The 12,933-nt window shown below is 43.8% G+C and overlaps 1 protein-coding gene across 2 annotated transcripts in view; it reads left to right on the top strand.

Moving 5' to 3' along the window:
* Positions 1-9,865, top strand: part of SLC38A6 (solute carrier family 38 member 6) — a 60,498-nt gene extending 50,633 nt beyond the window's left edge. For both annotated transcript variants that reach the window (XM_084793005.1, XM_084793004.1), the window contains exons 11-16: positions 444-523; positions 1,072-1,172; positions 6,962-7,086; positions 8,208-8,352; positions 8,554-8,648; positions 9,008-9,865. In XM_084793005.1, the coding sequence (XP_084649131.1) occupies positions 444-523; positions 1,072-1,172; positions 6,962-7,086; positions 8,208-8,352; positions 8,554-8,648; positions 9,008-9,088 (627 nt within the window). In that variant the 3' untranslated portion in view covers positions 9,089-9,865. The remainder of the gene's footprint in view (positions 1-443; positions 524-1,071; positions 1,173-6,961; positions 7,087-8,207; positions 8,353-8,553; positions 8,649-9,007) is intronic.
* Positions 9,866-12,933: the final 3,068 nt, after the last annotated feature.

Genomic DNA, 12,933 nt, shown 5'->3' with positions numbered 1-12,933 from the left:
GTGAAAGATGCTGATGGTAATAAAGCAACATGAGCCACCTGTGAGCTACAGCTTTTGCTGGTAATTGTAGATAAATTTGACTGAGTTTTTGGTTTTTTTTGTTGTTGTTGTTGTTGTTGTTGGGTTTTTGTTTGGTTGGTTTTTTGTTTTGTTTTTAAGGGACTTTATTGTTGGGCTGGCAGGATGGCTCATTTGTGCTGTTGGGTCCCTGCCCACCATCAAGCCTGATGACCCTGCTCACCAGGACTCACACAGTGGAAGAAGAAAACTGACTCCCACTAATTATCCCCTGACCTCTGCACATGCTGGGTGGCATGGGTGTGTGGGCACACACGTACACAGAGCAAATAAATAGAAATGTAATAAAACAAAAAAGAGCTGAGTCTGTTATCAAATAAAACCGGGGTTGCATTTAATAATGTTTTGTTCTAAATTTTTTTCAGAGTGTTTATGCCATACCAACCATGGCTTTTTCGTTTCTCTGCCATACCTCAATATTGCCCATATACTGTGAACTTCAAAGGTACTATACAACCCTGGAAATGTGCGTTTACTTCTGGGGCTTTCAGATTGAATCGCATTTTCATTTATGAATCCCTCCCTATTGTTCTGAATTCAAACTGTTAATTTAAAACAAATGAGGCAACCAAGCATTAATTCTGTCCTCACTGGTGTGCTGTCTGTGAGTGCACAGGTGAATTCCAGGGTGCTGCTGTCTGTGAGTGTCCACAGGTGAATTCTAGTGTGCTATCTGTGAGTGTGCACAGGTGAGTTCCAGTGTGCTTGTCTGTGAGTGTGCACAGGTGAGTTCCAGTGTGCTGTCTGTGAGTGTGCACAGGTGAGTTCCAGTGTGCTGCTGTCTGTGCACAGGTGAGTTCAGTGTGCTGCTGTCTGTGAGTGTGCACAGTTGAGTTCCAGTGTGCTGCTGTCTGTGAGTGTGCATAGGTGAGTTTCAGTGTGCTGTCTTCGATGAACTAACTCAGGCTTGTCTAGACCAGCCGGAGACGCCTCTTTCTTCAGGTGTGATTCAGATCACTAACTTTGTCAGCCTTTTCCATTTTTGTGTTTCAGCCCCTCAAAGAAAAGGATGCAGAACGTAACTAATACAGCAATTGCATTCAGCTTTCTGGTTTACTTTGTGTCTGCACTCTTTGGATACCTCACTTTTTATGGTGAGTATAGCCTTAATTCTTAGCTCGGAATTAAGAGAAGCACAGGTGACCCCACCCCTGTCTGTGGCTTTCCTTTCTGCCTTTTGCTAGCAAGTTCATCTGTTCAGGCCGCATTTCAGCACCGCGGCAGCTTTGTGGTCTCCTCTCTTTCTCTGGCAAAGGTAAATCACGATTAAGATTAATGACTTCATAGGAAAATTTCTCCTCATTTTAGATTTTTGTTATTTTTAATTATCTGTGTACATTTGTGTCTAAGTGTGAATTTGTGCATGTGAGTGCAGTGCTGGTGGAGGCCAGATGGGGGGCCCTGCAAGCTGGAGTTACAGGTGGCCGCAAGCCACCCGACTCGATTGCCCGTCTCCTGTTCTCTGAGAGTAGTCACATTCTTACTGGCTATGCCATCTCTCTAGCCCTAAAATTCTTCTTAGACTTTTATGTAAAATTTCATATTGGTGTCTCTATAAAATAATGATTTGGGTCTTTTAAATTGTATATTCAGTACTGCATGGGCACGGTGGTACACACTTTTAATCCCAAAACTTGAGAGACAAAGGCAGGTGGATCTCTGTGAGTTTGAGGCCAGCCTGGTCTACATAGTGAGTTCCAGGACAGCCAAGGCTGTCTCAAAAAAAAAAATTACATATTCAATATGTTAGGCTCTAGATGATCAACGTAGAGGTTAGGAGAGTAAACTAGCTCAATCATTACAAAAGAGCAACTCCAGAAAAGACAGCACCGAGCACTCAGCTGCAGGACAACTCTGCCTTCAGACCGCATCTTCCCAGCATATGTGCAAGCACATCGCTGCCATCCTAAAGACACCTGTAAAATATAAAGCATAGGCAAAATTCTCTTTTGTTTATTTTGGAAGTGTTTCCTGCTGCATAGTTTGTTGGGATTTTTTATTTTTTCCTCTTTCAACAAGAATATCAAGAACAAAAACAAAGGCCAGATCAAGAAAGGATAAGCAAATTTGCAAACAGTCACCTCATAGCACATGACGCTCAACTCACCCAATTTTGAATGTATTCTTTTGAATGTTTTTACAGTAACTGCAAGTAAATAGCCGTTTGTACCTGGGGGCACTTACCTGCTGGTAACTTGTTTGATGGCTTTGTGCACTTTCAGGTTTAGTCTTCCGTGGTCACAGCTGTGGACCTCTATCAGTACTGATTTCCCTGTTTTCCCAGGCTCCAAGTCTTTAGACAATGTTTCTTACACCACAGCATTTCCTAGGCCCACTGAGAAAAGTACTGGTTCTGAAATCTGTATCAAGTAACTAACTGCCATGGCCTAAGTAGCCCTATGACCTTGAGGGGAGCCTACACCTTGAAGTGTCCTGATCTCCTCATCTGTAACATGAGCATAACCGCATAGGGCTATAGTGAGGCAGAAATGAGTTCTGTATACAGTCCTACTGTAGTAGACACACAATAGTCCTTCACTAGTGGGAGCTGTTTACAGCTGTATATACCATCATCCTAACTGTCATGATTGTCTCAATTTTAGGTATCTTTTTCACCATTATGTTTCTAAGTCTTCTTAAGTACATGTTGTATGTATGCGCAGGTGCATGTGAGCACGTGTGTAGGTGGCAGCCTCGGTGTCGTTCTTCAAGAGCCTCCCACCTTGTTTTTTGAGGCAGAGTCTCACACTTGGCCTGCAGTTTACAAGTAGGCTGGGCTGGCGGGTCAGCAAGCTGCAAGGTCTCCACCTATGTTTGCCTCCCTAGCACTGGGATTATAAGCGCACGCCAGATTGAATAAAGATCCTCATAGCTGCAAGGGAGCCATTCTACCAACTGAGCCCTCTCTTATGACGCCTTTCTGTGTGTGCTCGATCGCCATGGTGTTTTCAGTGTGTGCCGTATTTGTAGTCGCTCTGTGTGGGTCTTCCTTCTTGCCTGTTACTTCAACAGGAACAAAGGTCATCCTGATCATCAAAGCCTGAGCCTGCATCTCAGCCTGCTGCAGGATGGGAGTAGTGGGTTTCTGTGTGTATCATCCAGAAAAGCACACTTCCCTGGCTGAGCCCAGTGTCCGCCCAGGGCAGTGAAAGTGAGGCAGATCATCAGCCTTTCCTCATCCTACAAAGCAACACAAAGCCTTCAGATGTGCATGTTGTATACTGAAACTGGGCTTCTTGGCATTCGGAAAGCTACACTGTGGCAGAACAGCTGCATGCATTTTTAATTGCAGTCACCTGTTCTAAGCACTGCTGGTTAGCACTTGCTGAGCTTCTGGACTAAAAGAGTTCACATGTATGAATCGTGATTTTTGAATGTGGGTGTCATGCTCAGTGAATTTTGGATTTCAGAATACTTCACATTTTCAGTTTTCAGATCGGGGCTATTCATCCTGTGATGAGTTTTAGGCATCTTCAATGATGAGCAAAGCCTAACAAGTACAGACCCCTCTTCCCCCTGGAGCTCAGTAGAACAGCCTGGAAGAAGTCTCCAGATCCTACTAATATCCAGTTCTGACTAAGGAATAGTTAGGTAATCCCATGATTCGTTTGGTGCTTCTGAGCTCTGAGGAACCTAACAAGGAAAGCCTAGATTGCCACACAGCCAGTGAGCCGGCGTGTAAGCAAGGGTCAGGTGTTTTACCTAGCTTGCTTCGATCCTCACAACAACTCAGATGGGTTTGTTTAGCTTGAGTAATGAGGCCACTACCTTCAGACAGAAAGTGAACTGAAGCTCAGATTCTGCCTTTCTTTCTCCAAATCCTGTGCCTTCAACGCTCTGCTCCCTTCAACAAACATAAAACCCAGGCCATGTTCCTTCATTCTAGGTTCTGTGTAAAGGGAACTTTAGGAAACCGTGGCTCACCTAAGCCCCTGTCATGTCTGTGTGTCATCCGTGCAGATGAAATGTTTGCTAGACAGGGATTTGCCATGCTATCCAGCGAAGCTGTCAGGATGCCTCTAACTTAACCCCTTCTCCATAGCATGCGCGGTTCCAGATGCTATGCGCTGAAGGAGTGCACAGCTGATGGGATCATGGAGTCCCACAGACAGAAGGCGCACAGGTAATAACAGTTGGTTCCTTGCAGTAGTTCTTTTTCACCATCGTTAACCATTACCAAGAAATGCTTTCTACTGTGGCTTGCAAATGGGATAGGCGAAGCTGTCTGTGACAGCAAGAAATTGTTAGTATGGTAGGACTACCCTAAAGTTCAGGCTTATAAGTCATCTTTTTAGGTTAGCAGTCTTATCCTAGATCAGCAGCGTGGCCTGTCCTGGAGATAAAGGCAGCTTTCTGAATTATGGAAATCTTCTCGGTGTGTTAAGCAGGCAGCCACATGACACCAATGGTACAAATGACTTGCAAAAGTCCTTTTTGGAATTTGTGGTGCTTTCTCTGAAGCCAAATAAGTGTACTATAATCTGCTCCTTACAGAAGAGTATAGGGTGGCCAACTCAGAAAAGGGCTTCTAGTAAGTGTAGTTACTAAGACATCCGGTTGATTGGAGTCTTTATCCAGGACTCCCAGGCCTCGTTAGTATTGAACTCCTGTCAGATGAAAGGGATCTGTAAGTATCAACTCACATTAATATTGTTTCTAGTCACATTAATAGTGTTTCTAAAGCAGTTCCCTGGTGAGCCAGGCCAGTGCCCAAGCAGTGGGTAGCCAGGCCATGTTAATGTCTGCGAGGTTGTTAAGCAAGAAGTGTTAATAACTCATTTTATGATTCAGAAAATGGAAATGAAGTCGTTTGCCATATTTCTCCTAAGACTCATGAGCACCTCACAGATTTGGAAATAGAACCCAGAGCTTCCCAGTTCTCCCACTTACCCCTGCTCTTCAGTCTGTAATTTTGTCTGGAGCGCTGTAGACATTTGTATTTCTCCCTGTGTCCGTGATTACCAGCCTGGCTCAGAGCGATGATGGTTCTGGCTTTCTGGTTTCCTGTCTCTGATATTTTCCTTTCACTTTGTACTTGTGTGTGGTTCAGGTCATAATACACTCCTCTTTCTCTCGTAGTTACACCCCTCATTGCTGCAACAAAATACCTGAGGTACAAGCGACCTGAGGGGGAAAGGGTTTGTTTTGTCTCACGGTTCAAGGTCACAGCCATCGTGGCAGAGAGGACACAGTGGCAGGAGCTGCTCAGAAGGTTCAGGAGTAGTGAAGTCCTGTCCAGTGCGTTTTCTCCTTTCTATACACTCCAGGATCCCAGTCCATGGGATGGCGTCATCCACCTCAGCTCACCTAAGCAAGCTAACCCTGCCCCACCCCCAGCCCCGCAGGCGTTGCCAGAGCTCAGTCTCCCAGGTCATCTAGAACCCATCACACTGGCTCAGAACTAACCACTACACCCTGCTGCCGTGAGCTTTTGGCTCGTCAGGTCTAGTGTGAAGCCTGTGCAGGGCTGCCTCCCTGGGCCTTCAGTGCCTCTCAGTTCCCTTCCTCACTGCCCTCTTGGCCTTCCTGCTCACCGTGCGGACTGCAGCAGTCACTTCCTCAGCCATGTCCCCTTTGCTTCTGCTGGCGCTGCGTCTCCTTTCTGGAGTCTCCTCTTCCACAGGGTGGATGTCAGCACATTTATCCATCAGTCCACGCACTCGGTAACTGTTGAAGCCCATGAGTTCTCGTCATCTGAAGACATTAAGTCATTCTGCGCCTTGGAGTCTCAGATTAGAATCACCATAGCTCTTTGTTGAAACCTCCTTCTTCCAGTTCAATTTCTTTATGGTGTCTAAGCTTTCTTCTGTGTCCTTATGAGGTCCTCTTATCTCTTAAGACTGGGAAAAGCAGAAGCAAATCAAAACTGATCTTTATCCAGAGCTCCTAAGGTGCGGCTGAACACTCTCGTTCTTCCTAAGGTGACTTGGGTGAGGGAGACCATGTGAGGGGAAGGAAGCTGCCAGGTGGAAGCCTGCTCCTGCCTCCCACTGCCCTGACTAAACATGTCAGTTTCTTAACACTTCATTTTCTCTTTTACACAAGATGGAAATGGACAAAGCTGATAATAGGCACAAAACACTATGCAGGCTATAGAAACAATCCCTGAAAGGATGCTCTTGAGAAAACACTGGTATTGAGGGAAAACTTTATCACAAAGGGGGTGTGGGGAGCAGGTGGTGCTCTGCTCTGCCCCTTTGCTGTGAGTTCTTAGGCAAACTGCCTGGTCCTTTTGAGCCTCTGTATCTCATGTTGCTATAGTGACCAAATTCAGCAGTGAACATGCAAGCACTTTACAGAGGTTACACAAGTGTGTAACCCTTTCCTTAAAATTATGGACACATTCTAAGGAGTTTGCTTTGGTTTGTATTTTGTTGTTAAGCCTCACTACCTAGGAACACACTAGGTAGACCAGGCTAGCCTCAAACTCACAAAGATCCACCTGCTTCTGCCTCCCCACTGCTGTGATTACAGCCATGTACCAACACATGGTTAAAGAGATATTTTTAAATATAAATTTTGGTGTTAATTTTGGAGATTCTTTGTGTCCTAGTTTAAAGTTTCTTAAAAGAATACAAAAAGAGCGTACATGAACTGGCAAGATGTCAGGGCGTACGTGGGCTGGCAAGATGTCTCAGCAGGTAAAAGCACTAGCCACAAAGCCCAGTGACCTAAGTTTGATTCTCAGGGCCCACATGGCAAAAGGAGAGAACCAAGTCCTGCACGTTGTCCTCTGAGCCCCACTGTGCTGGCACAGACACCCTCTCATAAGTAAATAAATGTAATATATTTTAGAAGTGTACATCTCAAGAAAATACTTAATATCTTTGTATCTCATAAGACCCTGATTGCTGCTGCTGTCATTGTTTTAATTTATTTGCAGACAAAGTGGAGTCAGAATTACTACAAGGTTATAGTAAATACTTGCCACGTGATGTTCTTGTCATGGCTGTGAAGTTATGCATACTATTTGCTGTACTCTTGACAGTCCCTCTAATCCACTTCCCTGTAAGTATGCCTAAAGGGTTTGTTGCTTAGTGTCGTGGCTCCCTAATTCTTTGCAGACCAGACCCTTTGAATCACATCTAGTCTTGTGTATCTTATTCATTTGTCAAGTAATTGATCCAAGACCTTATACTAGCATATGGTCCCATGAAAGCCCAAAAATAACAGTGAACCTCGAAGCTAATTTGTGCTTTCTGAGATTTAGTTTAGATTTACCTCTCCCTCAGTTTTGTTTTCAATTTAGACTATAGTTCTAAAGTTTGGGGTTTTTTGGGGGGGGAGGGGCCTGTGTTCTGTTTTCAAAAGAATGTGCACAAAGAAGAGAAAGTCAAGTCAGCAAAAATAAGCTCCTCTTGCTCTGTGGCAGGGGTCTCACCGCAGAGGAAGCCGGTTCCCGCTTAGACTTTCTACTTGCTCTAGAATTTAGGAGGCAGAACAGATTCCCACCCGTATTCAGTCACCACATATAAGAATCTTAAGAATTTCCATGAAATGAAAACAACAGCTTTGAGTAGACATGCTTCTGCATGGGTGTCTTGAACTCATGTGAGTTTCTAAAGACCCGGGCCTTCAGGAGCCCTTGCCCCTTCCTGTGAGCCTGCAGGATCAGAGGTCCAGCCGAGGGCGGGTAAACTTGTGGTCTGTGATTGCCAGCAGCCTGCCCTAGCAATGGAAGATGTGGGAAACAGTGTTTGTATTCCTATGCCATGGAACAGATAACAGAAATAAGACAGAAAGTGGCATTTCTTTTCCATGCCATGGGTTTTTGTTTTGTTTTGTTTTGTTTCTCTGCTTGAAAGTTTGTCTGTTGAATTTAATGAAAATTGTTCTTTGTGATTTTGTAACATGGTGTTGTTGCTTGTAATTCTTTAAATTATAAAACCTAAAAAGAAAAATTGCCTGTGAAACTTTTGTATGGAATTTAAGCAAAATAATTTTTATGAAGCTCACTCAGAAAGGTTTATGTGTATAAAAACACCACATAATGACAGTTTATGCTGTATCTGGGGAATATAAATGATTTGGAGTAAAAATATTATGGTTGCCATACATGTGTTTCTCTAAGCAAACGCTGTGCTTTGATCTTTTTCCTTTGCCTGAATCTCTTTTTTTCTGCTGTACAGGCCAGAAAAGCTTTAATGATGATACTTTTCTCAAATCTTCCATTTTCATGGATTCGGCATTCTCTGACCACATTAGCGCTCAACAGTGTCATTGTTCTGCTAGCAATATATGTTCCTGACATTAGAAATGTGTTTGGTGTAGTTGGTAAGTTCTGCAAGCGTGCGCGCACACACACACACACTGTGTAATAAAAGGGATGAGGGAGGACGCCCTGAGGTAGCACACCGCCCAGCATGGGCAGAGCTCCTAGCTTGGGTGTCCAGCTCCACAAAAGGACGCAGAATAATGAAATCAGTACTCACACAGCTCAGCTGACGGCGCCTTGTCTTCTCTCTGCCCTTGTAGGTGCCAGCACATCAACGTGCCTAATTTTTGTGTTTCCAGGATTATTTTATCTTAAACTCAGCAGAGAGGATTTCCTTTCATGGAAGAAGCTTGGGGTAGGTTGTTTTCAACTGCTTAAGACTTCCATTTTAAGAAATAGTAGTAGTAGTAGTAGTTGTTGTTGTTGTTGTTGTTGTTGTTGTTACTATGTGTAAGAAGTCAATACATCTTAATATACAAAATACATTTTGGAGTCAGGCATGATGACTCAGGCCTGTAATCCTAGCTCTTAGGGGCTGAGGCAGGGGATTGCTGAGTGTTTGAGGCTAGCCTGAGCTACAGAGTGAGCCCCTGATACTGAGTAAATAAAAGTACACTGCAGACAAGGGCATAGGCGCACACTCACTGCCCCCTTTGTCTCCGCAGGCTCTCTCCCTGCATAGGCGCACACTCACTGTCCCCTTTGTCTCCACAGGCTCTCTCCCTGCTCATCACTGGCATCTTGGTTGGGAGCTTCAGTTTATCGCTCATCATTTTTGACTGGGTCAACAAATGAAAAAAAAAATCTGTTATAAAGACTAACTTACCTCTATAAACAAAAAGGAATCATTCTGGAAGGTGCTGTATGTGAAATTGACAATCTCAAGAAAACTGTTAGCAGAAAAGCAGGACAGAGCAGCAGTATGTGATAAAATTTAGTCATTTTAATTTTAACCAAAATTAGAAATACTCAAAATGTTGTTCTTAAATAGAGTCACTCTTCTGTATGGGGATTTTGTTTTTTGTGTTTTGTTTTGTGTTTGAGACAAGATCTAGCTGTGTAGACCAGGCTGGCCTTGAACTCACAGCAATCTACCTGCTGCTGCTCCACAACTGCTGGGGTTAGAGCCATGTGCCACCACCCTGGCACATGCCTGGCATTTGTGACTTTAAAAAAATTAACTAGCCTTTAGTTTTTTAGAGCAGTTTTATGTTTCCAGATATATTGAGCACATGACATAAGGGACTCTATGTGACACTGTACTCCAACCTCTGTACCTCTGATGTGAATGCCTTGTGTCAGTAAAGCACATGTTACACCCAGGGAAGCTAAGGTCCATGGTTGATGTTAGGGTGTGTCTTGGCCACCACTGATCTTTTTACCAGAATGCCATGATTGGGATCATGTAGGACTATTTGTCATTTTCAGACTGACTTCATTGATTAATGGCTCATTTCCTTTTGGTACGGAATAATATCCTATTATGTGGATGTATCAAGTTTGCCAAACGACTCACCTCTTGGAAGACCTTTCCAAGTTTTGCCAACTATCAATAAAGGTGCTAGAAATGTCCGTGTGGTGTTATTAGATGGTGTGTTGCATTCACCCCAATGTCACGGGCACCTCTGTTCCGAGATTCCCTAGTGGCATGACATGGGCATTGCACATGCATCTGTGACGTCTGCATGTTTTCTTAGATGAATGTCCAACTCTTTTGCCCATTTTTAGGTTTGTTTACTCATTGTTTGGTTTGACATCTATTTGCAAACATTTTTCCCTCAGTTTAGGCCTTGCCTTTCCCTTTTTCTAACAAGCTTTCACAGAGCAAAAAAAAAAAAAAAAAATTTATCTTCAATATAAAGAAGCAGGGGCCAGAAAGATGACTCAGGGAGTAAGAGCACTCAGTACTCTAACAGAGGACTCAGGTTCAGTTCCCAGCATCCACATGGCAGTTGACAACCAACTAACTCCAGTTCTGGGGGATCCAGTACCATCTTCTGACCTTTGCAGGCATGAGGCACACACATGCTACATAGACACACATGCAGACAAAGTACTCATACACATAAAATAAGACGTTAGAATATATGTACTGGCCAAACCAACAGGAATAAGGGTCCCAAACAGCAAAGTGTGAGGACCAGGGATGAGAAGTGAAGATGAGGCATAAAGAAGACAAGCAACAGCCGGAACCAAAAAGTCCTCCCTAAGCCAATGGCTTATGACAAGCAAGCTAGTTTATTAAGCACATCATCATCACCACCACCACCATCATCATCATATGTACTATATGCTGGGGTGGGGGTGGGGAGCAAAGTCAGCTGAGAGCTTAGACATGTTGGCAAGAAGAACGTGGACTACCTCAGACACTGCTGCCCAAGGACTGATAACCATAGCTCAGAGGCAAGAGTTGGGTCCCAAAAACTATAAGCTTGACTCTTGAGGCGCTGGCTCCAGCCTTAGACAGGCTTGCCAAGTCCACTCCCAGACAAGGACACAGAACTAAAGTTCCCTTTGTCCTTTCAGTAGGGACTTGTCTGAATATATAAAGAATCTACCTCTGTTTTTAAAGAAATCGGTGTGTTAACCTTTATATACAAAATTGATTCTTAGCGTGGGGGCTAGTGTCAGTGTCAGCCACTATGGGGAACTGAGACTTCTCCACTGGGCACGGCCCTGCCTCCTAGACTTCTTACCTGAGGTTTTTCTGTTGTTTATGTACATTTGAAAGTTCTTGAGGCCTCAGCTTGCCATTGTAATATGTGACCTTATTCTTGGAAAACAGACAAACAGTGAGGATGTATCTCATACATTGTTTAGAAATTGTAAGGCATTGCTTTCTGCCCATTGACATGAGTCCCAGTTGGAAACTTGAATGGAGGGCACTTCTGCCATGAGGACTCTGTTGGCAGCCAGGATGCACCAGGAACAGCTCTGTCTGCTGCTGCAGTTGACTTGTAAACTAGGGAGGGAGTTTCATGCAAAGTGATAATTTGCATATACACAAATACACACCTTTTGCCGGTGTCCTCTTGCCTCCCACTTAGGAAAAGAGGCAGAAAGCTTGGCAATAGAGCTTCTCTTTTGAAAAGATCAAAGAGTGTAGCAACTGGAAAGCACTATGTGTAATGAATGGAGAAAGGCCAGGCTTTGCATTGGAGAGAGCTGGATTCAGATCTTAATGAAATTATACAACCCTTAACCTCTAAGCCTCTACTTTCAGTCCCATGAAAGTGAGTTAATACCCATTTTTAGCACTGTGTTGGGAGGGTTAAATGGCCTTTGATAAATTAGATGCAGACCAACTAGGCTTTCTTACTAAGGTCTGTCCCTTTTCTCTGTCTAGCCCCTTATCTGAAGCAGTAAAATGAAATGAATGTAACCCAAGGGCATGGAAACAAGTCTTGGATGAAAACATCTTCTAGGTTGCAAAACTTCTACCTTCTGAGTCTCTTTAGCCTTCACTCCCCAGGAGCTGGCCCCAGAAGCAGAGGTTACTGCTTTCCCAGGGTTCCAGGCCAGCTGTGTGCATCCACTTAGGGCACGCTGAAGCTAGCTGCGTAGCATGCTCTCAGCCCAGGCAAGCATGGCCGCTCGTGTGGCCTCTTGGGTCAGAGCTCATCGATTAATGAGCTGCTTGTATCCTCCTTTTCTGTTTATGAAATAATGCTCGTAGGTGTTCAGCTGCTTAAATAAATCTTGACTCTTAGTAATACCAAAATAACCCAAAATCTACAACAGATGCAGGGATGCCCCCAGGGGCAAATGTTAAGTGTGGTGACAGCTGGGCATCAATTAATACATTTGTCACCTGTTCATGAGATAGTGCCCTGGGAGGTTTGGCAAGAGACAAATATCCTTTGTAACACTGCAGAAAATTGAGTTACTATCAAGAAAAATAATTGGTGGAGGTAGTCTGTTTTATCGTAACATTCTGTCTTGCCTGCTTGCCTATTTGAGTCACATTTTCTGTGAATTTTCTGATGAAAAGCCTGGCAAGAGCCATGGCCCCTTCATAACCTCGTCCAAGTACCCTCAGCATTTTTTTTTCTGGGAAATATGGGCCTTCTCCTTATGGGCTTAATGGTCATAATTTATTAGGTAATAACTATTTAAAATAAAACTAAGAAACGCACAAAACACACTTTTCTAACATTTGGAGAGTTATTTGCTAAATTAAAAGACAAAATGCCAAGACCGTAAATTACTTTCATATGTTCAGAGTGAATGTTTAAGTTGTACTTTTTTTTTTTCCTAACAGAATGTTTACTCATGAGCTTAGCATTTAAATGGTTAAAACAAGCCTTTGAAGTTAACACTCCATTAAGGTGAATGGGGGTAATTCACACCTCTGCTGGGGCTGTATTATTTCAGTCTGGACAGCAGTGTGTTGATTTACTGGGCCAGGGTCCTTTAAACACCCTTTGTTCTTGTGGTGGTAGTGTTGGTGGTTTCTTTTTGTTTGTTTGCTTGTTTTCCTTTTCCACCTAGAAACATGATCTTAATGCCATCCCCGCCTTTAGGTGTCACCTGCATTTAGGTGCAGACTGGAGCCTTGAAAGACGGTAGATGGCAGATTGTCTACCCTTTGCTGATTCTGTGTGTGACCTTTGGTAGGTAGCTTGTTGCAGGTACTCTCA

This window comes from Acomys minous, assembly GCF_964271855.1.
Source record: "Acomys minous genome assembly, chromosome: 8".
Taxonomy (NCBI): Eukaryota; Metazoa; Chordata; class Mammalia; order Rodentia; family Muridae; genus Acomys; species Acomys minous.
This window is presented reverse-complemented; position numbering and strand designations above follow the sequence as displayed.